The 26,786-nt window shown below is 40.5% G+C and overlaps 1 protein-coding gene across 12 annotated transcripts in view; it reads left to right on the top strand.

Annotated features, from left to right (window-relative positions):
- RFX3 (regulatory factor X3) overlaps positions 1 to 26,786 on the top strand; it is a 288,688-nt gene that overhangs the window by 118,054 nt on the left and 143,848 nt on the right. For all 12 annotated transcript variants that reach the window (XM_047830025.1, XM_047830023.1, XM_047830028.1 and 9 more), the window contains one exon: positions 12,322 to 12,446. In XM_047830025.1, the coding sequence (XP_047685981.1) occupies positions 12,330 to 12,446 (117 nt within the window). In that variant the 5' untranslated portion in view covers positions 12,322 to 12,329. The remainder of the gene's footprint in view (positions 1 to 12,321; positions 12,447 to 26,786) is intronic.

Below are 26,786 nucleotides of genomic sequence, written 5' to 3'. Positions count from 1 at the left end.
GATTCTGTCTCCCTCTCTCTCTGCCCCTCCCCCGCTCATGCTCTCCCTCTCTCTCTCTCTCTCTCTCTGTCAAAAATAAACATTTAAAAAATTAAAATTTTTTAACTAGTTTGTAACTAGAGGCATCTTGAAATACCTTGTTCTGTGAAAAGTTTCAATGATTGTTAAGAGACCATAGAAGAATGTCAGTTGAATGTTGCCAAGCTCAAATAAATTTCAAGTGCTTAATTAATGATGAAGTTAGAACAATTACTGTTAAGGCTAATTACTTATTCTTAGCCTTTCAGCTATGAAAATTAAAGATCTCTGAGTGCTTCTGTCTTATAAAAACAAAGGAAGCATACCAGGCCACCTTTTCTAAGATGACGTGATTAGAGCATTGGGTTTGAATCCACAATTCAGTGAATCAGGCGTACTTATTAAAACAAACTAAATGATGTGTCAGGAGGTTCAGAGCTATAACTGAAGACTTAATTTGCTCATTTGAGTTTATTTAATCCCTATCTTTTTTCTTTCTTCCTTTCTTTTTAAATTATACACAAAATCAGTTGAGGCTTACACATCTTGGAGTGTGGGAGTTGTTATAAAATTCTGCCATAATGAGAATTGAAAGCAAAGTCATATTGGAAAATTAAGAGAAGACATTCTTAATGAATAACTTGATTGAAAATGGTCCTAATAGAAAATTGTATTTATTACAGAATTTGCCTCTGATACTACCTACTCTAGGGTGTCAGTAGGGTCTTTAACGCATCCCTTTTTTATTCACCTCTTCATTCAGCAAATTGAAGATCTGTGTGTTAGGGCACTCTTGCATATTTGCAGGTGAGAAAGAGGCATAGTCTAGGTGCCCCTGGTGTTCATAATCTGGTTGGAGAGGTAGTTACCCTACAGTATGATACTTGCTGTGCACGGAGTAGAAATAAGGTGCTGTAGGAGCACCCAGGGGAACCCCAGTCCCAGATTTGCCAAGAAGAAGGGAGGAGAGTGGTGGTGGTTTGGAAGGCTGTCTGGGGGAAGTGGAGTTTATCCTGGGACCTGAAAGCTGGAGCGAAGATGAGAGAACGTAGGAAGGAAGCATGCTTTGAATTGGAGGGATCTCCTCAGTCAGAGGCTCTAGGTTTTGGGCACTGAGAGTAGTCCACAAGCAGAACACGTTTGGATTGTACGTAGTCTTCGGAAGATGGTAGGCGAGAGGTGTATGCTCACGAGCCTTAGAAGCCCTGTTAGGGGGTTTGCAGTTTATCCCGACGGCACTGGGGACCTCTTGCTGGGAGTGGCCTGAGCTCCGGAGACAGGACGGTATGTGAATAGAATTTTAAGAGATATGAGGAAGCAGAATCTTTGGACTGATTAGGTTGGGGAGGTGAGAGGGAAACATGGTGAGAAAGGAAGTGATTGGGATAGGACAGTTACTATTAAATGTATTTTCAGGAACAAAGAAGGATTCCCTTCCTTTTTTTTTTTTTTTTTTTTTTTTTTTTTTTGAAAGAGAGGGAGAGAGCCCCTGTGGGAGTGTGACCAGGGGAGGGGCCGAGAGAGAGGGAGAGACAGAATCCCAAGCAGGTTCCACGCTGTCAGTGCAGAGCCTGACGTGGGGCTCCATCCCACATTCCCATGAGTCCTCAGATCATGACTTGAGCTGAAATCAAGAGTCAGATGCTCAACCAACTGAGCCACCCGGGTGCCCCTCCCTTACCTTTTTGTTTTTTTTTTTTTAGCCCCCAGGGAACACCATCAAAGTGTAAGAGGAGGAGGGAGGACAGAAAATAACTCCTTATGTGAAATTTCACACTTGCATAAAACATTACGTAATGACAGTTGCTTTTAAACATAAAGAATGCATAGTTGATTTTAAACAGATTAATAACGCCACTTAGGGGTGTTAACCCTAGATTTGTGAGATAGCCTAAGATAACCCACCGTAGAAGAAATTATTGTCTTTGGAGCCAAGAAAATGCTTTAGACTGAGGTGGAGGGACAGCCATACACGGAGCGCATCACCAGTTCCTGTAAAGGCGGGGTCTTTAATTCAGTGTGATTGACTTATTTCAATAATTACTGGATTTTTAGAGATAAACAATTTTTTCTGTTAAGTTTGTGAATGTACCGAGTTGGCTGGAATCTTCAACTGGTTTACTTGTCCTCCTTTGTCCAAGCCTTTATTCCAAGTGTTTACACATGTGTTTTACAGTGAAAATCAATATAAAAATTTCATTTGATGAGAGCATGTTTTACAGCAAGTGTTTCCAGGATTTATATGTGTGTGAATATATAGATTTCTTCCCCCCTGAGTCCGCCCACACCCCTGTTCATGACATTTGCTAAAAAATGGAAGTAATGAGAGTTCAGTTCCTTAAGATACTGTACATTTAAAGTGGGGTATATTATTTCCATTATTAGTAGTAGTAGTATACGGTATTATTTTCCCCTTTTAGATGTGTTGATCTCTCTGAGCCTGTCATTAGGAGAGTTAGGAACTGCAAAAGGCTCTATTTTCCATTTTTATAAAAAGAAAAAGCAATGAGAGAAGAAAATAGACGACTTTCTTGTGTAGGCAAGAGAATCCAAGAGTTGTTACTGGAGCCTCCTCTGGTGTGAAGAAAATTAAGCATTCCTGTTCTTGCCTTCACTCCCCGTCAAACCCAAAGGAAATCCTCCTGTTTAGGGGTGACACTACCTGCTTGTTTTCTCTTGTGGTTCTTTAAATAATACCGTCTTTTAGCCCCATTTTACCTTCCATTTGTTTGCATCCCATCTAGTAGAGTGAGACCGTTGGGAAGCTCTTGTTGGCAAGCCTTTTCCTGTGTATCAATCCCAAAACATAAGCTGGAATGGGTACTTAGATGTGTGTGGATGTAGCCATCCTAGTGAGTGTGTTACGTATGTAGAGTTACGTATATAAAGTTTAGGGTATGTAGTAAGAAGGAACAGAAGAGACTAAAGCTAGTTTAAAAAGGGGGAACACTTGTTGGCCTGGTAGGTAGGACTAAACATCTAGATTAGGCACCTACACATCCCCTTTTCTTTTTTTTCTTTTTAATTTTTTTTTTTTACCGTTTATTTATTTTTGAGGGAGAGCGACAAAGGGTATGAGTGGGGGGAGGGGCAGAGGAAAGTAAGAGAGAGGGAGATGCAGGATCCTAAACAGGCTGCGGGCTCTGAGCTGTGAGCACGGAGCCCGACATGGGGCTCGAACTCACAAGCCATGAGATCCTGACCTGAGCCGAAGTCAGATGCTTAACCTACTGAGCCACCCAGGCACCCCTGTCCTCTTTTCAATTCGAAATCTTTGGAAGAAGCACCATGGCTCTTATCAGTTTGTGTACAAGGGAGAAGAATTAAAATTCATGCCTCGATTCTGGATTGGACAGTAGGTACTGGAGAGTGTCATGAGAAAGGGATCCTGTTTGACATTTGGGGATGTACGTTACCAGGTTTCTTTCCTTCAACAGAAAATGACATAGGTCATGGAACTAGCAATGAATGGATCTGTAGATATAATCTCCAGTTATATTTTTTAAATAGGCTATTCCAGCAGAAACATTGAAGTGTTTTTTTGTTTTGTTTTTTGGTTGTTTTTTTTTTTTTTTTATAGCTCCTTTAGAGTTCTGAGCCACTTAGTAGGAAGGGAGACAGAGCTCTTGCCCCACAAGTGAACAGATCAAAATCTATTTTTGCGGCTATGTTTGAGATTATAAGGTCTATTTTCGGCTACAGAATCTAAGACTGATTTTTTGGGATGGCCCCAGGCTAACCTGGAGCCCATATTGCTTTTGGCCAGCAAGTTCAAGGTTAGCTTGAGACCCGCCCCCCCCCCCCCCCCAAAGTATATGGTCGTTGGTTTGATAAGGTCCGTATTTCAGGAGCTAGAAGTTGCATGAATGTTATTCTATTTCCCCAAGCATTTTTCCAAAGCACTTATGTATCTGTTAAGAAGACTGCATGGTGGGCTGCATATTATTTGACAGCCTGCTTTTTATACTTAAAATAGGAATATCTTCCATGTTGGCTTTTATAGATGTATGTAGCACTCCACTATAGGGATGCAGAATAGAACAATTTATAAGTATCCCAATTATGGATATTTTGGTGGCTTATTATTGGCTATCATATGCAGTATTTGAGTGAATATCCTTGTGTTTATGTAGAATGTTATAGATACGTACACATTCATTTCACTGGGCCCTTGTTTGCTTTTAAGGATAAATTCTGGAATGCAAATGCAAATGAGCGTATATTATAACCTCTTTCATCTATAAAATATTTTGTGAACACAAGGTCAGTGTATGACTCTTTTAATCCATGGTATGCTTTCCCAGTATAAAAATTACAGGTTTGATGGCTTCATAAAAGTGTATTGGTTACATACTAGGTATAGTACCTATTTGCCATTTATGGGATTTTTTTGTGTCTCTTCAAATTTAGAATTCTTTCTCAGTGCCCAAAGTCTTCATAGACTATTTTATCTCTTTTAAAGTTGATTTCACTAAAATAGCCTCAGTGCTGCTGCCGTCAGTGTGGCCACCTAGGGTCCAATGACAGCGTGCTGTTATTGGAGTCAGACAAGCCTGGGCTTGAATCCTGACTTCATCTCTTAAATAGCTTCATGGCCCTGGGCAAGTTAATCTCTAAATGTTACTTTCCTCTGCCATAAAATGGGAATGTCTACGTTATGGGTGAAATTAGGGTTGAATCTGTCCAAAGCATCCATCACATAGTAAGTGCTCAGCTATTCTTATTAGTATCTCTAACAATGAAGATGATAGATTTATAATAAAGTGCTCATTGCTCATCATCTGTCAGTTCTGGGGGTTAATATCATTAAATGCTCCATCCATTAGGTTCTGGTCACTCAGGATTGGATGGACCAATAGGGAGAAACATTTATAGCTTTGTCTCATGTATTTTGGTTAGAATCTTTCTGTATATTACATCATGGTGTTCTCAGGCTCTCTTTCCAGTAGGAAAGAGTGTAGGCTGCTTAGATGTTTTTGTTTGGTTGGTTTTCTTTCCTTTTTCTTTCAGCCGATGTCTGAGCACTGTCATTTTTTTTTTTGCGTACGTCATGTAGGTAAGACCTGATTTGCCTGTTCACGACCACGAGTGGCAGAAAATGCTGGAACGGCACTAGCAATAGACTGGACAAGCACTTGGGTCTCTCTTCCCCAAAATTACCTCTGTGCCTGATGACAGCTTCTCTTGACGACTAGAAACGAATAACAAATAATAAAATAGCTCTTACATTATTTTACTAGTTTGGCTTTACTAGTATGTTAGTAGATGGTTTTATTTTGTCATTGGTCCTTTAAGATAAAAACTGCTAAAGTAATTTGATTTTTCTTCTCTAAAGAAACAGTTTTTCATACTCTGTTCTGAGTCAAGGGAAGAATTAGTTAAGCGAAAACCTTTGTTTGAAAAGTGAAAAAAGTTACCCAGGCAACCTGTATATGTTACCAGTGTGCTGATTAATCGTCGCCAACATTAATCACTGTCATCAGCTATCACAGAAAGATGACTGCCTAACAGTCTACACTATTATCATTCCATCATCTTCTACAGATCAATTTAGTGCAAAAGATTAATTGTACACAGTCATGAGGATTACAACATTAAACCTAAATACACAGGCAGAGCTTTTATAATATAAAAAATCATAAATCCCTTCAGTTACTTGATATATTGATTTGATAAAGCCCTGTGTTTTACAACGAATAAACTTTCAGAGGTGTATTTTAAATGAAAAAGGCTGACTGCAGTCTGTAGCTTTATCAGTTTCTAGCATTTGTACTGGATAAAGTGGGGGAAGAAAGCAAAGTCACAGTGTTTTTACAGTTGTAGCTAATCAGCTCAGTCTGTTTTTGTCAGTTTCAAAAAGTTAAACTTAGGAGTATTTACCTATGTATATAACCTTTCTAATATGCTCTGTTTTATATTATATTGTTGTTTTTAAAAGTTGCTTAATATCCTTAGGGGTTTTTTTTAATAGAATTGAAATAATCGTAATGTTTTCACCATCTACTCCAGAAGAGTCAGAAATGTATACATTTCATATTTAATTTTATGTTAAGGAAAGTAAGTAATGTCAGCTCCCCCCCCCCCAATAGCACAGCTGTTTTCAGTCATCTAATTTTAATAGAGATTTTAATTGCTCTGGGCATTATGTATACTAATATTTATTTTTTTTCTCACATTTATTCAACAATGCTGATGCTTAATCAGAATATTAGTAGTAAAAATTGCATGTCACAAAACATCAATTATGATTTGGGGTTTTTCTGTGTAAAGGCATACCAACGTTAAAGTTTTTGTTCTGTATTTTAAAAACAGTAATTCAAATTATGCCAATTTTTTTTGTAAATTCCCATGCTCTTATGTTGAACCAGGTTTTCAAGTAAATAATTTATAGTTGAATGTCACATTGTAGATGTGATTTATTTTTATTACACCCATTAAGTGACTATTGTAATATTAACTTTGGTTAATTTGGTTCAATTAGGAATTAGAAGGAACATCTTTTGTTTTTCCATACTAAGGAAAAAGGAAGGAAATTCTCTGTCGCACTTGAAAATTAAATTACAAGTCTTTATTTTCTATACTGAATTGGAACCTGTTACATTCCTCAGTGTAAAAAACACACACACACACACACACACAAAACAATATCGTCAGTGTAGTCGAGCCAAACTTTGCAGACTTTGCTTCTTTAGAAAGCAAATTATTTCAGGCTGAAAAACCCCAATAAAAATTAGATGGATACTACCTATTTTTAAGCTATCCCAGTTAGATAGTTCTGTTTGAAAAGTAATTGATTAGGTCAGACTATTAAACCATTTAATTTGGCGTGTATATTGTGTGTGATAAAAGGAATCCAACTGTGAATTTGAGTGTATTAAATAATCTTCAGGAAGTTCCATAAAGAACGTTTGAACGCCTTGAAACTTGCAAATAACGCATGTTTGTTCCAAACACGTTTGCTTTGCCTGGGTTTTGCCCGTCAGGTTGAAGAAATGCTAATCTTGTCGCTTTCAGCAGCTGGGTTTTTGCAATATTCTTTTCCTTCTCCTAGGGGTTAATTAGCCTTCTTTCAAAATGTGGCCTATTTAGCTGTAGATTCGCATGATTCAGCCAGAGTTGGCTGTGCAAAACAGAACCGTTAACAGGCGGGTGTGTCCAACTGCTTAATTAGCCAGAATAAAAAGGTCCTTTGTCAAACAAGCATCGGTTGCTCCTGACACACCTGACTGCCACATTAGGCAAGGAAGACGGAACTGAAATCGCGCATGTCTCTCCTGCAAGAATATACAACTCATTTACATATGGGCTGCATCATGGACCAGCTGCAGGGGCTTATTTAGCTTATCAGAATGGATTAATGTGACTGCATTTGTGGCTGATAAACAAATATCACTTGAAAGGGGGCTGTGAAGGAACTAAACTAACCACATTACTCCCAAACATAAACAGAGCACAGAAACCACTGCTAGATGAATAGGAACACCTCCAATGTACACATAAACCTTATGTTGGGTCTAAAACAAAACCTCCAAATGAAGCCTGCACAGACACTACCCTCCGTGATGATTCTTGCTTTGCTGAAATGTTGGAAAGCTACCAGAATACTCTGAATGCGTCGGTGGGTTTAAATGATCTGTTTAGCAAAATTTGGCAGGAGGGTTATACCCCTCGAACATGCTTTAACATTCTAATTGATCTGCTGTTAAGTCAGGTCTTCAGAATTAATCCGTTAAAATGCCTCTGGAAAAATACTTACTAGTTAGGTTTTATTATGGCCTCAGCAGAGAGAGAATACTTCCTAATTTCGATGTCGGAGAGAGAAGGGATGTCTGTCCGTTGTTATTGGAAGTGTAGATGAAATACAGTGGGTTGAGAATCCCAAAGACTTTGCTGTTCAGATCAATAATAGTCTCTAGCTTTTCATTTGGAAGCCTTATCATCATGATATTGCAAAGTACTATCCGGAGTTGCATCGCGGGCTTTGGGGTCCGATAAACCTAGGGTTGAATTCAGGCTCTTCCCCTTCCTAGCTCTGTGGCTTTCAGCAAGTTATTGAGTACATTTGTGCCTCAGTTGCCTTATTTTTAAAGTGGAAATAAGAACGCTTCCATTATGGGAGTCCTAAGAGGATTAAATGAGAAGTATTTCAAGCAGTTAGCATAATGTGTGGCACCTGGGAGATACTTGTTAGCCGAGAGACCTAATTATGGTCATGAGTTTTTGAGCCAGTCTCTGCCACGGATGTGACTGAGACCCTCTCAAGCCATGAGGCTTTGGCAAAGAAAGCCTCTTCGTCAAAACCGAGGAAGACAATGCCATTAAAGGAGAATGAAGTTGTGTCTTTCAAGGAAAGATGGAGAAACTAAGTTCTTACCAGTTGGCATGACCCTTTATGATCCAAGAGCCGGTGAGACAGGATGGGGATCAGCCACTCAGGAGTAAACAGATGATGTTCCAGGGCAGCTGTTTGTTGTCCGGGATGGGACTTTATGTGCCGGTTTTGACGTGGCATATGTGTAGAGCCAGAGGCCGGATGGAAAGCTCGTCGTGACTTTCTAACCCGAGGTTATAAAGCCATCATTTTCTATCCATTTTTTTTCCCCAGTCTGTTCTGCAAAGGTTGCTCCTATAAAGTAGTTGGGACCTTTTCCTTCTTTCTCCCCAGTTTGCAGTATTTTCTTTTACTCCCTTCTATCTGTGCGATGTCTGCTCTGAAATTCAGGACTCCCCACTTGGTCTAGTCGTCTAGTGCGTGAACTTCAGTGGGAGGTCCAAACCCTCCTTTCCTACCTCCAGCTGCTTGACCTTGGTTAAGTGACTTAACGTCTGTGAGTCTCCCGTTGACTCGTCTGTTAAATGGGGAAAATATTAGTTCCAATCGTCTGGTCACGCATTTCTGATGGTAAAGCAGTCAAACCTGGGTATTTCTGTTCTGTATAAAAGAAGTGAATGAGTTTAAATGTTATTAAGACGGTCTCAAACCCAAACAATTATTCTCCATTTTCAATCTGGATTGGTAAGACTGAATTTCTGGTTACCGCAAAAAGTGTCATGAACTCAAATGCCTATAGAGGCCAGGCAAGTGAAGGAGTATTTCCATTTAAATAATTTGCCTATAAAACATACACTGTATGCTCACCTTTTCTAAATCTTCACATTTTTTTGTATCTGGAAATTTGGTTTTTACCACACATTTCTGATATTTATTGGCAATTAAGAATTTTAATTTGTAGTTACTCTGAACCAAAGCCTGTCTGTGGAGTCTAATATAGTCTTGAGAAGCCAGTTTTCAGATCTATGCCCTTTATCTTCTGATAAGCTTTCTCATGTGGTTTATGGAGAATGGTTCTTAGGAATTGCTTTAAAAATATATTTAATTTTTAAAGAGATCTTTCTTTTTATTGTTGCATATGTTAGGTCTAAAATAGTCGATGTCAAGGTTGGGTCGTAGCCTAAAATGGGCGTGTAGGCTGGTCTGCATTACAACGTATGGGCACACGAGAAAGCCTCGAGAAAATTCCCAGCCAGCACTGGGAGACATAGGAGGGAGTTGTAGGTGAGTGACTACACTCTAAGAAACACCCACCTTTGATTGGACATCATTGGCGACTCTGTTTTCTTCATTTGTATACTAAACAGACCGAGGCCTCCACCTAGGTTGGCATTAGTTAGAGAGGCTAAGGAAACCTCACTAAAGACGTGGTAAGCAACATCTGGTTCCTTCCTCATTCTCTGCAGAAAGACATCCCCCCTCACTCACAGCTCTTCTGCTGTAGCACAAAAGGGATTGATGGCCTATAAGCATGTAGTGAATCAAAGGACGTTGACTTTCGCTTTCCTTTTTGGGAGGGCATTTTTTTTCCCCCTCTGATGGAATAAAGGAAGAGATACAGATAGGATTCCTCATGTGTATCCCTTCCCCAAATTTTGACGATCAAGGGTCCTCCAGTCATCTTACTTAGGCAAGAACTTTGTGTGGTGAATACTGTCATTCTCAATTTCAGGCATATCCATGGTCTTAATGGTAGCCCAGAGGGATGTGTGGCTGTGTGTGTGTGTGTGTGTGTGTGTGTGTGTGTGTGTGTGTGTGTGTTTGCTTGGAGATGAATGCTAGATTTTTTTTTAAATGAGCCACCATTTGGAAGATCTCACATAAAAATCTGAACTTCCAGCTTTTTTCTCTGGGATAGTTGGGAGACTTCCCACAAATTCTCAACGTCTTGGAGCTGAGCGTGAAGAGCCAACCCAAGTAAATGACGTGGTAGCCACAGTCTGTATCACTTTCCCTTTGTTGTTTAAGCTCCTACCCACCTTCCCTCTGTATGCCCGAGGTCCCTCATCTGTAAATGGAGATTATAATCCTACCAGTCACACCTGGGTGTTACATGGATTAATTTACTTACAAATTAACACGTAGAGCATTTGGAAGAGTCCTTAGCGTAGGTTGAACGTGTAATCGGTGTTAGCTGTCATTGCCGTGTCTGTTGCAGCGGTAAGGTTTATTGTGCCGCTTGAGGGCCTTGGCTAACAAAAGAGTAAGCAAATCACCTAAAGAGATGCCAATGTCAAGGTCTAGAAAAGAAAAATAAGCATGGATTCAAAGCAAAAAGGCCTCGCCTCACATCTGTTCCTGTCCCCTTGAGTGAGTCTCTTAACCTCTCTGGGTTTCAGTGTCCTCATTTATAAAATGAGAAGAGTAGATTAGATGTCTTCAGAGGTCCATTTCTAAAATTGAATGAGATGGTAGAAAAGGTTTGGGGGAAACATTGGAAGAGAGGGGACGCGTTGACAAAAGATGGTAAGGGGCTTAATTTTCTTTCTTTTTTCTATTTAATTTTTTAAAATGTTTATTCATTTTTGAGAGGGAGACAGAGTGCAGGCAGGGCAGGGGCAGGGAGAGAGGGAGACAGAGAATCTGAAGCAGCTGTCAGCACAGAGCCCGATGCAGGGCTCGAAATCTCGAACCATGAGATCATGACCTGAGCTGAAGTCGGACGCTTAACCAACTGAGCCACCCAGGCACCCCTGGGGCTTAATTTTCTACTTGAAAGAACTGGATGCTCTTTTTGAATTTTCTTGGGGAAAATTAATGTTCACCCTGCTGTTCACAGATTTAAACCACAGTGCAGTATTTTTCTTAAATTACCAATTAAATATTGTTCCCCCAGCCCCCCAGGAAAGAATATTAGAATTCTGGTCCCTGCTCAGTAGCAGATCTATAAGTAGCAAAAGGGAATGTTGAGACCAGGAGGTCTTAGAAACCACACCTGTTACATTACACACTACAAAATTTAACCTGTGTAGCTAGATCAGGCACATACGAACTTTAAAAATGTGCCATGCTGAACTGTGAATGAGGGAAGCTAAAATTTCGTGTCTTGCTTACCAGCCTCATTTACATAATAGCGGTCCTCCCCATGTCCAAAATACTAAACGTTGTTGATGTTTGGCTACCTCTGGGTAAAATCAATGTTGATTTTAGTACACTATACCACAGTCACAGCAAATTAGTGAGCTTGTTCCTTTGGTTAAGTTTTGGGTATACATTATTATTATTAATTTTTTAGATCACTGCATAGTAAGTTTGAAAGTTGGAAAGGATGTTAGGAATAATGTATTCTGAATTGTACACCTTTGGGGGACACGCTAATGGCCTCTAAAAGTGTCTAGAAAATAAAATTTTATGACATACTTGCATCCAGCTAGGGTTTGTGTTCTGAAAATTGAGAATCTTAAAATAATTTTGGTCTACAGTTTATAATATGATTGAAACTTTTATTAACAGATGAGACCTAAGGAAGGTAGATTTCAGTGAAGTTCAACTTTTATAGCCTCAAAATAAGAAGTGTAAATGGGGATTTTTTTTTAATGTGAATTGGTAATTTTCTGTGTAGACTTAAAAAGTGAACAGAATGACTATAAAGCTGCCTGGAATATCATGGCAGTATGTTGGGGTAAGAAATATTCTGAGAGTTGAAAGTTACTCTAAGTATAGGTTTTTTTCCTCATGTTTATTTTTGAGAGAGAGAGAGAGAGAGACAGAGACAGAACATGAGCAGGGGAGGGGCAGAGAGAGAGGGAGACACAGATTCTGAAGCAGGCTCCAGGCTCCGAGCGGTCAGCACAGAGCCCGACGCGGGGCTCGAACTCACGGACCGCGAGATCACGACTTGAGCCGAAGTCGGACCCTCGTCCAACTGAGCCATCCAGGCGCCCCTAAGTATAGGAATTTTAGAACAAATGTAATGTAGCTAATCGTGCAAAGAGAGCACTTAAAACTTTCTTTCTGATACTGTATTTCAGAGACCATCATGCAGACATCAGAGACCGGGTCGGACACAGGTTCGACAGTGACTTTACAGACATCTGTGGCTAGTCAAGCAGCGGTACCTACCCAGGTGGTGCAGCAGGTACCGGTACAACAGCAGGTAAGGAGCCGCTGTTCGCAGAGAAATGCTGTGCCTCTCCTTGTGTTCACTCTCCCACGCAGCTGTGTCCAAAGGGGATTTAGACTACACTTGCTAGTCCTGTGGGTGCTAAGATTGATTTGGTTCCGTTCTTAGGTTCATGCAGCAAATGTGTCTTGAGCCTTTCCTGGATGTGGCACATTCTCTCCTTGTGGGGCTATCGGGACACAAAGAAAAGGAGCCCAATTGTATAAAATCCCTCTTCTGAAAGAGTCTCTCTCTTAACTCCTAAAGAAAACACTGCTTTCTGACTTGACCATCCTCCCTCTCTTCTCCCCATCACAGTTTCATATAATTGGCTCCCAGTAAGTGGTACTTAATGGTTGTGCATACCTTACAGGCAAGGATTTCACCTTTGTGATGTTCTGGGAAAGGTCTGAGTATTACGGCGACTGAAAAAATAGTGTTGAATGAAAATTAAATGATCTTAAAGGTCTGGAGATCTGACTCATCCCACATAAAGAATTGGGAATGAATTCATCATCACACATTTACTACAGAGCTTATTCAAACCCAGGACACTCGGTCTGTTTTGGGAAGATACTGATGAGGTAAATGCTCTTCATGCCGGATAATAGTTCTGTCATGTGGATGGTGAACACCTTGGCCTGTCATTTCTTCCAAAGAGTAGTGAGAAATTAAATGAGAAAGATCGTATCAAGCATTCTCTTGAGACTTGAGATTTGCCTGTAATTTCTTAGTATTAAGGAGAAACTTTAGCAAATGTTGCTCTTACAATTACCAAAAAAGTAACTAGGGAAAGGGATGTATTTTCCTAAATGACAGACAGATTAAGGTAGAATTCTTTTCAGGAGGTAGAAGTGTGATGGACAGGGAGAGTGCTGTCACCAAGAAGAAGCTTTTGAAAAATTTTCCCGGAGGCGCCTGGGTAGCTCAGTCGCTTAAGCGTGTGACCTTGGCTCAGGTCATGATCTGGTGGTCTGTGAGTTTGAGCCCTGCATTAGGCTCTGTGCTGATAGCTCAGAGCCTGGAGCCTGCTTCAGATTCTGTGTCTCCCTCTCTCTGCCCTTCCCCCACTCACGCTCTGTCTCTCTTTCTCAAAAACAAATAAACATTAAAAAAGAAATTTAAAAAAAGAAAATGTTAAAAAAATTTTTTTCCTCTATGTTCCTTTTTTTTTTTTTTTTAAATGTCTATTTATTATTGAAAGAGATAGAGAGAGTCAAGTGGTGGAGGGGTAGAGAGACAGAGACACAGAATCTGAAAGCAGGCTCCAGGCTCTGAGCTCTCAGCACAGAGCCCAACACGGGGCTTGAACCCACGAACCATGAGATCATGACCCGAGCCGAGTCGGACGCCCAACCAACTGAGCCATCCAGGCACCCCATCTGTATGTTCCTTTTTATAACATCATGTTGTATTTCCTGATTTATGGTATCTTTTTTTTTTCTCTGAAATTATTAACTTTTTAAAACTTGTTGGAAGTTTTTCCTTTAGAATCCGTTTCCTTCACACTACTTTGTTTTTTGTTTTGTGAGTTTTTTTTTTTTTTATCTTTTATTTTTGAGGCTTTTCTCAGATGTCTGCTAATCTTTGGGTGTTTATCCATATTTAAAAGCATGAGGGTAAACAGCTGATTTGAATGCATGAGTGGGTCTTGTTAACTTCAATACAGGGTCATTTGACTGGGCTTTTTAACTGGGGACCGTCTGATGTTCTTTGTTTTTCCTCTTGGGTTGTTTTTTTTTTTTTTTTTCTTTTCGGGTTGTCATATTAAAAAAAATTTTTTTTTTCAACGTTTATTTATTTTTGGGACAGAGAGAGACAGAGCATGAACGGGGGAGGGGCAGAGAGAGAGGGAGACACAGAATCGGAAACAGGCTCCAGGCTCTGAGCCATCAGCCCAGAGCCTGACGCGGGGCTTGCACTCACGGACCGAGAGATCGTGACCTGGCTGAAGCCGGTCGCTCAACCGACTGCGCCACCCAGGCGCCCCTCGGGTTGTCATATTTTTAAAGAAGACTTCTCCAGCTTCCTCCCTGGAGCATAAACTTGGCTTCCTGGAAGCTGAGTAGGGGACAAGAGTTGGGTATTTCTTGCCCCGATTCACTTAATCCTTCTTTTTTTCACATGGTATCACCCGCGGTTGGTCTTCCTTAGTGTAGAGATTAGGCCAAAGAATAAATCTCCCAACTTTCACCAAACTTAGGAAAAGCAATCACCCCCCTCACTGCTTGCAGTTCGTGGAGGGCTTCTGATTGGTGCTTAAGTAGAATCACTTTTTATGTGAAATACCTACCTTACAAAACAAACATTGTGGAGTTCCTGGGTGGCTCAGTCGGTTAAGCGTCCGACTCGGTTTCAGCTCAGGTCATGATCTCCAGGCTCGTGAGATCGATCCCCGTGTCGGGCCCCACGCTGACATTGCAGAGCCTGCTTGGGACTCTCTCTCTCCCTCTCTGTGTGTCCCCCCACCTGCTCTCTCTCTCTCTCTTTTTTTCTCTCTCTCTCTCAAAATAAAGAAACTTAAAAAAAAAAATTGCTACCAGAAATGGAAAATCAGTATCACCAGCCGTAAATAGAAGATCATATGTACGCACACATTAACTTGTCCGTGTCCTCGTAGAAAATAATGTCACGTACACGTGGACCACACTTTGGAAGACATTGTGCTGGGCCATATGGCTCATTTTTAGCAGGCATAGTTTTCAGTGCCTCAAGTTAGCTCTTTCCTCTAGGACATTCCAGGCAGGTGATCCTTTACACCCCCTTACACCAAGCAAAGAAGGTGAGAACTCTTTGTTTTCGTTTTGTCAACAAAGTGTTTTATTTCACGTAGTGGGTTAGTGTGATATTTGCCCAGAGTTACCTGTGATGTCGTCCTTCCAGGCTTATTTGGAAGGAATTTTTTCTCCTCTGTCATTTTTTTCTTTTTTTTCTTCCTTTTTTTTTTTTTTTTGAAACTAGCAAAGTGTCACATTTTTAAAAAGATTTTTTAATGTTTATTTTTGAGAAAGAGAGAGAGAGAGAGAGTGCGAGCAGGGGAGGGGCAGAGAGAGAGGGAGACACAGAATCCAAAGCAGGCTCCAGGCTCTGAGCTGTCAGCACAGAGTCCAAAGTGGGGCCAGAACTCACAAACCGCGAGATCGTGACCTGAGCCGAAGTCGGACGCTTAACCATCTGAGCCACCCAGGCACCCCTGGAAAAGTGTCACGTTTGACACTCCCTAGTGCATTCTAACAGTGTCCCTGTGGATATATTTTCTATAACTGATAAGATCGCTGCTGCAGTAATTTCCTACTGCTCTTAACTTGTGTGTAACCTTTGTATTGTTAATGTGCTGATGTCATTCTTGAGTTTTCAAACCGTGGTGGGGCACCTTTAAAAGCTTCTCACCTTGGTCACCGACCCATGACGGATATCGAAATTATAGCATTGATGTCAAAAGTAGTTACTTCTATTGCTTCAACTTGATTTATTTATTTATTTGAGAGAAAGAGTGCGTGAGCAGGGGAGGGACAGGGGGAGTGGGAGAGAGACTCTTAAGCAGGCTCCATGCTGAGAGTAGAGCCCAACTCAGAGCTTGATCCTATGACCCTGGGATCATGACCTGAGTCAAAATCAAAAGTTGGATGCTCAACTGACTGAGCCATCCAGGGTGCTCCACATTGATTGAACTTTCATTGTGTCTTTGCTTTGGTCACTTTGATGTGAAGACAAGGTATACAGCTCAAAATTTTTTAAGGTTGAGGCATGTGATACTATATTTTTTAGAAAGTTGAGAGACCAGAAAATTTTGAGATCTAATATATATAGTTCTGTTTCTTCAAAGCACCAAGGTTTTAATCTCACTGTGTAATAAGTACCAAGTAAAATGCTGATTCTAAAATTATTTCTGTGGTTTTTCATTTATTCTGTACGATCTCAAGAATCAACTTTCCACCTTTCCTTAGACAGTCTGGTTCAGGAATAGAGAATTCTGAGCAATGACTACATGGTCTTGTTATATAATACTTTGTCAAATTTCCTGTCTTTTATAATTTTTCATCATTTCACAAAACATCATAGAGTCTCAAGCTTCCAAGTAAGGACATTGTTGCCCAATTCAATAGAATCTCTAAAAATATTCAAATTCACTATCTTGATTAGTTACTAAACTTTTGATATTACTCATCCTATCATCGCTATAAAAAGACTTCTTAGACTGTATAGACCATGGCTAGAAATGAGTTGTTCCCCCCTGCCTTCCCCTGCCTTGAGTGATTTGTTACAGTTGCTTGTAGGCTATTCTTCCATTTGGCCGATAGATGCCTAAATCTGAGAGGTCTCTGACCCTACTTGCTCTAGAACTGAATGATAAATCCAGGAGAGAGAAGAAGGAAAATGTCCTCCACTCTTCAGTTCTCTCTCACAACCAGCCAGTTGAGATGCTTTTCAAAGCAGAACCTAGACAGAAGTCCGAACACACTCCTTGTTTTCATTTGGGGCTCCAGGTATTCCATAATGGCGCTGACACAGAAGAGAATTCCTAATCCACCCTGAACCAGGGCCCCGGGACTTTTTCTCCCTTTCATGTTTCCCAGTGTTAACTGCCCCTCCCACTACAGTTCTTACTCTGCCTACGGTCTCTGCCCATCTTCCTCTTTCCTTAGAAGAAAGCCCGCATGTTTTCTGTCAAAGTGGATCCGAGTGTTGCCTCTGTACCGCTTCTTGTAAACATAACATCCCAGGTTCAGTGGAGCCCTGGGGTCGAGGGGCTTCTGTTTGAATTCAGAGAAAAAACTCTTGTGTCACATGAGCTGTCAACATTGTTTAAGTTCTTGTATTATTCAGAGATTGCTGTCTTTACCGTTTCCTGCCCAGGGACTCTGTTTCTTTCTAGCGGGTCTTTGGTATGTAACTGGGACATTGAAACCTTTTTTTATGTGATGGAGGAAAACTCCTTTCAAGATCATGTTCAGGTAAGAATCTCTGGTTTTATATAAGTCATCTCTCTGGGCAGTGACTCTTCTCTATAATTTGAGTTATCAGAATGAATAGAATAGCCGTATTCTGGGAGTATTGTTTCTTTTGGAGCCATATTGTTTCTTTGTGGTGAGTGTCAATCTGTCACATATTTAGCATTGCCACATAAGTTGTGGTACATCCTGGCAAGTGAGCATTCCCTCCCTGTAGTCAAAGGGATAAATGACATTTTGTTTGAGACACAAGCTTCAGTTAGGATTGCCAGTTAGTTAGGTTCTAGGCGAGGGGCAGTCTTCAAGAAGGGTCTATTTTAAATGAATCCCGGTAGATCTATTTATTATGGGTATCTTTAAAACGAAGCCTCAAATTTTAGCAAGCAGATTTTAGGAAAGGAATTTTGTTACGAATACTCCTGAGATCCTCACATGAGACCACACCTTCAACAAGGGGTCATTTTTATGCTCACTTGTGTTTGCCATGTTCCCTCCGTGTAGTATATATATCGTCACAACCCGAGAAACCGTGATTAGCAGCATGCCCATGAGAAAGTTCTTGTGATGGAAGCAATGAACAGTGATTAAGGGGAACAAAAGGTTGTCTGTAGCATATTAAATCTATAACAGAATATTGTATTGGCTCAGAATCTGATCAGTAATATCTCGAATGGCTCCCTTTGCTCGTTTGGAGAGCTAAGCCTGAGGTAGTGCCCTCGATCAGTCCTGTCTTTTTCTTTTCTGTTCAGGGTCAAGAGAGAGTTGCTTTCTGTGCATTCTAGCTTTGATGGACAGAAATAGAATTCTTTTCATTTGAGACCTTTATCTCATCTAATCAGTAGAAACAAAGACATTTTTTGTTGGTTTGCTCTTTTTTGGGATTTGATTCCCATTGGCTTGGTTACCTAAGGGGACAGTGTTCTCCTAATTAAGACTGTGACAGACATCCTAAAAGATGGGGTTACGTTTTAAAATGAATTCCAGTTCAATGTCTTTTTGTAGGAAAACAAAAGACAGTGATTTTATCTCTTGAAGAGCATATTTATTTTATTTTTCAGAGCCAGAACTGCTTATTTTTAGGATCTAATATAAAAAGGTGTTTCAAGGGAACATGCTGATTTACAATTGAAATAAATTTCATTGTGCTAATCGAATATGAAGGCCTTTTAGTTGAACATCTCTGCTGAGTACTATTTAAATAGTGGAGTAATCATATGCAATGGTTCTCTGTTAAGTGACTTTAAACATACTTTCTCGTCTGGAGTTCGATCATTATGATCAGTTTAGGATATTGCAGTTTCAGAGGAATCTGCCAGGCACTGTGTTAAACGTGCCTCATTTCTTCACTCATTTCTTCAGCTGAGATAAGACACTTAGCATGAGTTAGAATCAACAGATCAGCTTCAGATAATGTTAAAAATGATTGGCGTGTGATTTTCAGCTGGAGGAAGTGACACATGAAGGCAAAACACCTCTCCCCTTTGGTTCTATCTCAGGATCTTGTCTCGAGGTCTTGGTTGTATCTGTCTCTAATTCCATGGCAGCTTAGGATCCGATAGTTACAGCCACATCATCTGTAGTGAGTAGAAGCCATGTTGTTGAGTTCATGCTTGACTTCCATGCCTGCTTTCGTGGCCAGTGGGTTCATCGGCCCTTTCCGCAACGACTGGAATGGCCGAGCAAAGAGATTTACTGGCATCCACGTGAAGTGTCCCAGAGGTGATTTGACACGGTACCTGACTGTAGGAAGCTAACTTTTGAGGGAGACAGCTGTTGTTACAAAATTGGATACTGATCGCCTCAGGGGGAAACAGTGGAGATTGTTCCTGGGAGTAAAGATCAGTAATATCTTCACCATGGATGTGACCTTTGAGCCATGTGCTGAAGGAAAAGTTGGAGGGCGTAAGAAAAACAAACCGGAGGAGAGCGTTTCTGGTAGAGTCAGGCATGGAAGAGCCCAAGGGAAATCGGGGAGTCTGACGGGTTGGTGACAGAGTTAGGACGGGTTGGTGACAGAGTTAGGAAGTGAGGAATGTGGGAGTGTGTTTCCCAAGAACTTCTTGCGCGAGGTTGAATCAGATGATGTATTTGTGGTGTTTTTACACTTGCTCCCTCCCCAGTGTTTTCGTTCTTTTCCCTCTTCCGTTGACGTATTTCATTCTTTGTTTCCCCACTGCCAGTTTTCTCGACAATCTGTACGTGTCTAGTACATTTCCCTTTTGTCCAACCACTTCTTAATCCTGTGAAATTTGGAGGCTACTCATGCAACTGTGGATACTGTGCACTTTTGATGGAGCCAAACCCAACAATATTCTCTAAGATTTTTCTGGATTTTTCCTTGACACTTGAAAACTGTTGACTATCCTCATCTCTCTTATTCTGTGGCTTTTGGGCTTCCCGTTTTATTTCTTGAGGGCTACTTCGTCCAGGAAGAAGCAGGTTTTGTAGAGGCGAAGAGACTGAGATTCAGAGTTAGAAGTTGTGGGTTCAAATCCTGTTGCTGGCTCTTTCTAGTTACATGATCTTGGGCAAATTATTAACCTTACCTGAGACTTAATTTCCTCATGTAAAAGAGGGATAATAATATCTGGCGTATACTTGGCCGCAAATATTAAATAATCTATTTCTTAAATCATTTAAGGTAGTACCTGGTATATAATAAGCCTCCAGTAAGAACATTTTTTTTTTCCTGTTGGTCTTTTCCTTGTTATTAGTAGTATTATCTGATTCCTCTCATTTGGAGGGTTTTTTGACCCCCTTTACCGTAAGGTTTGGCCTTGGGTCTTCCCTTTTGCCCTCACTCTCAAGTAACTCTTCCTCTGCAGCTATTTTAGTCTTAAAACCAGTTTCTTTCATTTTCTCTACTAAGCATAAACCTGTGGTCCTTCTGTGTATTGCTCTGGCTTGCGAGTTAGGGAGGCACAGGCTCTAGATCAGAATGGGCGCCAACTTGGTCTGACCTGCAGGGGCAGCATTGGCATTCTCTCTCCTGGATCGGAACCCAGTGCGGTCACCGGAGTGATTAGAGAAAATGCGAGAGGATTTCTCAGTCAATATCCAGAATACCTCCAGAATTGTATTCACTTCATGAAATATAATTTTGGATCACTTGTGGGGTTGTGGTAGGATATAAGAGTTTGGGAAATGAAGGCAAGAGTATTATATTAATATCTTAGCCAGACTGATTGGAATTTGGGCTTCCAGTTAGAAGAGACTTGAATTATTCATTTAGTGCAACTGTCCCAAAAGACCTTCCAGTGTTGAATTGTGGAAAATTTTCTTCTTCAATAATCCTCTTAGTTGTATAGACTTATTTTAGGTGATTCCATTGTTATGGAATTAGAGGTATGTAATATTTCCTATGAAAATCTAATTTGCTTATCAAACCATCAATTTCAACATCAGGACTTTTTTGTTGTTGTTGTTGTTGTTGCTTGGAAAATCCAATGTGTCCTATAGAATTGTTTTACAGGAGTAGAAAGTAGAAAAGTTTAAGATAACTAGCACCTCAGTTTACATATACTTTGAATAAGGTGACACAAAATTTAAACAGAGCACTCTGGCCCTCTTTGCGAAAGCAAATCAGAGGAATTCTTTATCTGTACTAAAGATCCATTTCCAGTATAATAGATCTCAATACAACTCAGCCTGTTCATTGTCAGTATCTGAAAGAAAGAGAAATTTTAAGGTCCAAATAAAAATGATTTATAGTCTGAGCTAGTCAAGGAAGTCTTTCCAGAGGAAGTGACTTTTAAGCTAAGATTAAAGAGTAGAAGTAACCAGTGAGGGACTGAAAGTGTTTTCTGTGGGGTCAAAATGGCTGGAGGAGAGAGGGGAACAAAGGGTGAACCATGAGATGGGGTCTTAGGTGACTCCTGGTCTGACAATATAAGCTATTGGAGTTTTCAGTAATAACTCATTTTGAAGTTGACCACCGTTCAACTTTGTCAGAAATCCAGTGGAAACAGGGAATCAAATAGTAGTAGCTGCCATGGGGCGCCTGGGTGGTTCAGTTGGTTGAGCATCCGACTTCCACTCGGGTCATGATCTCATGGTTCGTGAGTTCAAACCTCCACGTTGGGCTTTGCACTGACATCGTGGAGCCTGCTTCGGATTCTCTGTCTCCCTCACTCTCTGCCCCTTCCCTGCTCTTTCTGTCTTTGAAAAAAAAACAGACATTAAAAGTAATAAAAATAATAGTAACTGCCATTTACTGAGCACCTGTTGTCTGCCATTCCCTGTGTCTGATGATCAGTCCGTCATTTCTAAAACTTGTCACAACCATGTCCACTTCGGGTTTTCTTGCTCCTGATAGCAGTTCCCGAGATGCTCTTGTGGAAGCTGTCAGGATACTGGAACACAGTAGGTGAGTCATCTGCTCTCCCGGACACTTTTACAACCAGGTGAATTGCTCATCACAATTCTTCAGTCTCACCACCTGTACTAAAGCAGCACGTTGGAAGGTCAATTCTATGGAACACTTAACGCCCATCTTTTCTGTCCACGAGAAGTGATCATTTTGCCCTTTCTTCCAGGGCTGATTTTAGAAATAGACACACATGGGATGCCCCTTTATTTTCTTTAAAAATTTGTGTTGACATCAGTCAAGGCCATGTGTGCGGAGACTCCCATGCTTTGTTTTCCTCGCACACAGCCCTCGCGAACTGATAGACTTCCCGTTTAAAGCAGATCAGAGCTACCCTCTTCGTCCCGGCTGCCTCGCTGCTCAGTGCGACGTTCTAAACCTGGTGTTTAAAACTAATCTACCTTCCTTCAGTCAGGATCTTTTTAGCCGGGAGTCATAGCCAAGGGGTCTGACTGCACAGCCCGAGCACCTAAGCCTACTCAGAGATAAAGCACTCAGATGAGCTCTATCAAGATCAGCTGTTAAATGGTGTAAGCTCACTGACATACCAGTGCTAAACACGGCGGTCCCACGGCAAGGAACATAATATACTTTGTGTCAAGAAGGATTGGTTTTAGCTTTGTGAATCACAGTGCAGTTTTGAGAAATCCCGCAGGCAAAGCGAGTGAGAGCGACTGAGGTATAAGGAGCTATTCGAGCAAAATAACTAGCAAGTAAAAAAAAAAAAAAAAAAAAAATTACAAACCTTGAACTTCCTAAAGCCCTTTCTAAACTCAGATCGTAAGGATGAGCATCAGTAAATATAGAACCTTGGGGGAAAAAGAGAAGGAAAAAATGATAAAAATCAATGTAGTAAAAATGTTATTATTCAGATAATCTGGGGAGAGGAGAGCTGGGAATATTGTGTATAATTCTTGCAACTCTTCCAGAAGTCTGAAATCCTATCAAAAGAAAAAGCGTTTAAAGATCAATACCAATCGAAGGTTGTTAAGTTCGAGCTCCTAGTGAGGAAAGGAAAAACATCTAGAGGAAAATCAGTTTTGAGATTTTTATTGCACTCTCTCCACATTCCTCGTCAACTCTCCAGTTTTGAGAAGTACTATAAAGAAAATTCATACGTACGTACATACATACATATGCAAGCAAGCCAGATTGATCAACACATAAAGCAAAAGATCAATTAAAAACTGGTGATATTTTTAAGACTCTTAGGAACACAAATGTGTATAATGAGTTGGTGGTACAGTTGAGGACTGCCTAAAATTCTGGTTGCTAGAAAATGCAAACTAAATTACTCTCCAGAAAAAAGACAAAAAAAAAAAAAAAGCATTAGAAGTTAGAAATTAGGTCTTAAACTCAACAAAGATGACTGGCCGGTTTGTGGCTTTGATTTTTGTCGTAATTAGTACCATTGTGTATCCCAAGCGTAGAAAGGCCCAGACAATTCCCATCTCAGCTCTGAGGAAAACCGGGCTCATCAAATCATTCGATTAGCAAGCTTTTAAAAAGTCATCCAACTTCATATTATAATCGACATTAACTATTGAATGGGGAAGCAGGTAGAATAAGTTTTTTAATTTATTTATTTTGAGAGAGAGTGAGAGAGAGAACAGGGGAGGGGCAGAGAGAGAGGGAGAGAGAGAATCCCAAGCAGGCCTCACACTGTCAGCGCAGAGCCCAATATGGGGCTCAAACCCACGAACTGTGAGATCATGACCTGAGCCCAAACCAAGAGTCAGATGCTTAACCAGCTGAGCCACTCAGGCATCCCTATGATCCTGATTTTTAAAGGTTGCTTTCAGGGGTTATCTTTTATTTCTATAAGGTATCATTTTAATGGGTGACAAAAAAGATAGGCCTCAAAACTGAAAATAGAAATATACAGGACTTTTATTTCTGGTTTGTGAGTTGGTCAAGCTGTTTCTCATAAATCTGTATCACTATCCAAAGCCATGATTTTTTTTTTCTTTCTCCCTTTACTACCTGGTGTTTCTGGTGCATTAAGTCTTGGTAGCTTGGGATTCTCTTAAATCTGTGCTTTCTTATTATTAGCAATTTTAGCTTTTTAAAAGTACTAGGATTAAAGAAGAAAAGTGAAATAAAAATAAACAAGAGATAGCACTTGCAATAGAAGAAAAAAGGTAATTTTTTTTATTTAATGTTTATTTCTGAGAGGGAGAATGAGTGACAGAGAATAAGAGTAGGGGCGGGGCAGAGAGAGGGAGACAGAGAATCCCACACAGGCTCTGTGCTGTCAGTGCAAAGCCCAACATGGGGTTCGAACGCACAAATCCTGAGATCATAACCTGAGCTGAAATCAAGACTTGGATGCTTAACCCACTGAGCCACACAGTGCCTCAGAAGAAAGGTAATTCTTAAATGAAAATGCTTATTCATAAAATTAGGTTTCAAAAGGCACTGTGTCCCGTTTGTGGATCTCAGGCTAACTTTGCATGTCATCAGTAGCAGAATTAAACCGTAATATACGTGGACATGAGTTGTTTTTGTTTTGTAAGTGAAACCGTATCTGTAGGTTGAAATAATAGGGCAAACTTATTTCTGAAGTTTTTGGAAAGTGATACTAATTTTACTTTGAATGAACCTAAGCTTTCATTCCCAGTGGTAATAATTTTTCTGAGTGTCTTATGAAACTGACCAGACCATTGATTACAGTCCCATTTATGACCCCTGATAACATACTCTGTGCAAACAAAGCCTTTTTACCAATGATTTTTCCTTTGTGTCATTGTGCTTGTTTTCGAGCCTTTGCCTCAACACTGAGGTTCACGAATGTGTCTGTTGCCTGTGGTTCATTGATCTGGTAGATGGTGATACATTTAAAACTTGTGATTACTCTTAATTTTTCTCAGCAATCTCATAAATACATTTCACAGACATTGAGCGTTTCTTCAGGCACTTATTTTAAATAGATGTTTTAAAATAACAAAGCAAACCCCCATCAGAGAAGTTGAGGAACTGGATCTAGGGGGAAAATGGCCCAGAGAAGCTGGTGTAATAAACAAAACCCATCACCTTTGAGTAGTCAGTATAAAAATAGATAGTGCTGCCATGCTAATAGATCTTGGTAGACAGTTTATGTCACACATGGGAGGTGTTTTTGACGTTTGAATTTATATTCATGTCTCTGTTTTGGTTGGTGCTCCCTGTGAAGCGCTGGTACAGTCACCCTAAAATATTAGAAACGTGGGATAAAGGAGCAGTGGCTTGACTTTGATCTCAGGAGGCGTTGAGTGAGTGGACGCCCCGTGTGTCACTTGCACGCCATGTGGGATCGAGCAGGTTACTTCAACCTGCCTGCCCTTCAGCTGCCACAGCTGTGTTCCAGAGCTCCATTTGGTGATGGCGCACCTGTTATGTGGCAGGAACTGTACCTGCTCCGGGGATACGAGGAACCTGAAGGTTAGGGCACAGAGACGGGCAGGTAAACGGAAGTGGCACAGAGAGTGCCGGTGTGTGAGGCATACACTGCATAAGGAAGTTTGAGGAACTTCCTTATGGAGGCAACATAGGAACAGAGGAACATACATACATACATACATATGCAAGCAAGCCAGATTGAGGAACAGAGAGGAACAGAGAAGAAGCAGAGTATGGTTTGGAAGGGGAGTCAGTTGGCCGGAGGAGGCAATTGTGGGGGGACTTCCTGGATGAGCACCACCCAGTCTTTGTTTCTTTATCCTTGATGCCGACGGTGTACCTGGAACTGTTAGTAGAATCAAACGAGAAAAATCTTTGTAACGGTGCTTTGTAAAGTGCACACCATTTTGCAAGTCTGAGGACAGAATTATTGGTTCACTGTATCAGACACTCTTGCTAGGACCTGGAGGGAAGAAAATGATGGCGAACAGCAGTGTTTCTCAGAATGTGGCAAAGAGATATAGATATCTCTTCAGGAATCGTGTGTGTGTGTGTGTGTGTGTGTGTGTGTGTTTATAGATAATCCTTACAGTGAAACTGTGAACTTGTTCTAGATTATCCGAATTACTGCATTATAACTGAGAGCGCTGTTCAGTTTCATTGTGTTCTCATATAGGTTTATGACCTTATGGGTGTTAGTTTGAATTGCTGTAGTTGTCTTGGGCCAATGAGGTAGAATGGAGGCAGCCTTAATATGAAAGTGATCAAGGCTGATTGATGACCACAGATAGACTGAACACAAAAGAAGTTTCATCATACTAGTTGGCCCCACAAGTATCATTATTTATACCTCGGTTTATGTTGGCACATGTTTAATAATATTTTATTGAACACTAGAGGTCAGCAGTCATGGTACCAGAGAGGCATGGCTGATCCCCAAACTAGGCTGAGTCTTTCTGTCATACATTGCTCGAGCCACATGTCCCTTTCCCTCACAGTCTGTTTCGTCATTGTGACTTTGATTGGTTTATGTGATTAATGTCTTTCTCCAGAACTTTATCATAAATTGATGATCCACAGACCAAGTCTTCTTTTGCTCCTACCATAGTACAGCCAAAATACACATGACCTGTGTGGCACATAATAGGTGCTCAGTAAGTAATCAGTTTATTGAATTGATGAGTGAACTAGCTAATAACTGGAGTGTCTAAATTAATAGTGACTGAAAATACTTAATGACATGTTTAGTGTTAAATATGCACACACACACGTGCCGTTTTTTAAACTCTATAATTTCTGAATAGTGTAAATTTATCACTATGGGATGTCTCCAAAGTAGAATACCTACTCCTAGGTTTGTGCAAGAAGATTAGAAGAAGAGGAAGAAATGTTAGAATGTCTGTTATTTTATTTTTGCCTAAAAATAAGACACACAGCTAAAATGTAAGAAACTATGTATATCACATGGTAATGGAGGCATCCCGAGGAAGAGAGGTTGATGACAGCCTTCTCATTTGTTTGTTACATTTTTTATGTTTCCGACAAGGTGGCTTAATGGAGTCTATACTCTAGTTTTGATTAAACTAACTTCATAATATGGAAAGGCCAGGCAACTTAAAAAAATTCCCACATACACAC

This window comes from Prionailurus viverrinus, chromosome D4 (genome assembly GCF_022837055.1).
Source record: "Prionailurus viverrinus isolate Anna chromosome D4, UM_Priviv_1.0, whole genome shotgun sequence".
Taxonomy (NCBI): Eukaryota; Metazoa; Chordata; class Mammalia; order Carnivora; family Felidae; genus Prionailurus; species Prionailurus viverrinus.
This window is presented reverse-complemented; position numbering and strand designations above follow the sequence as displayed.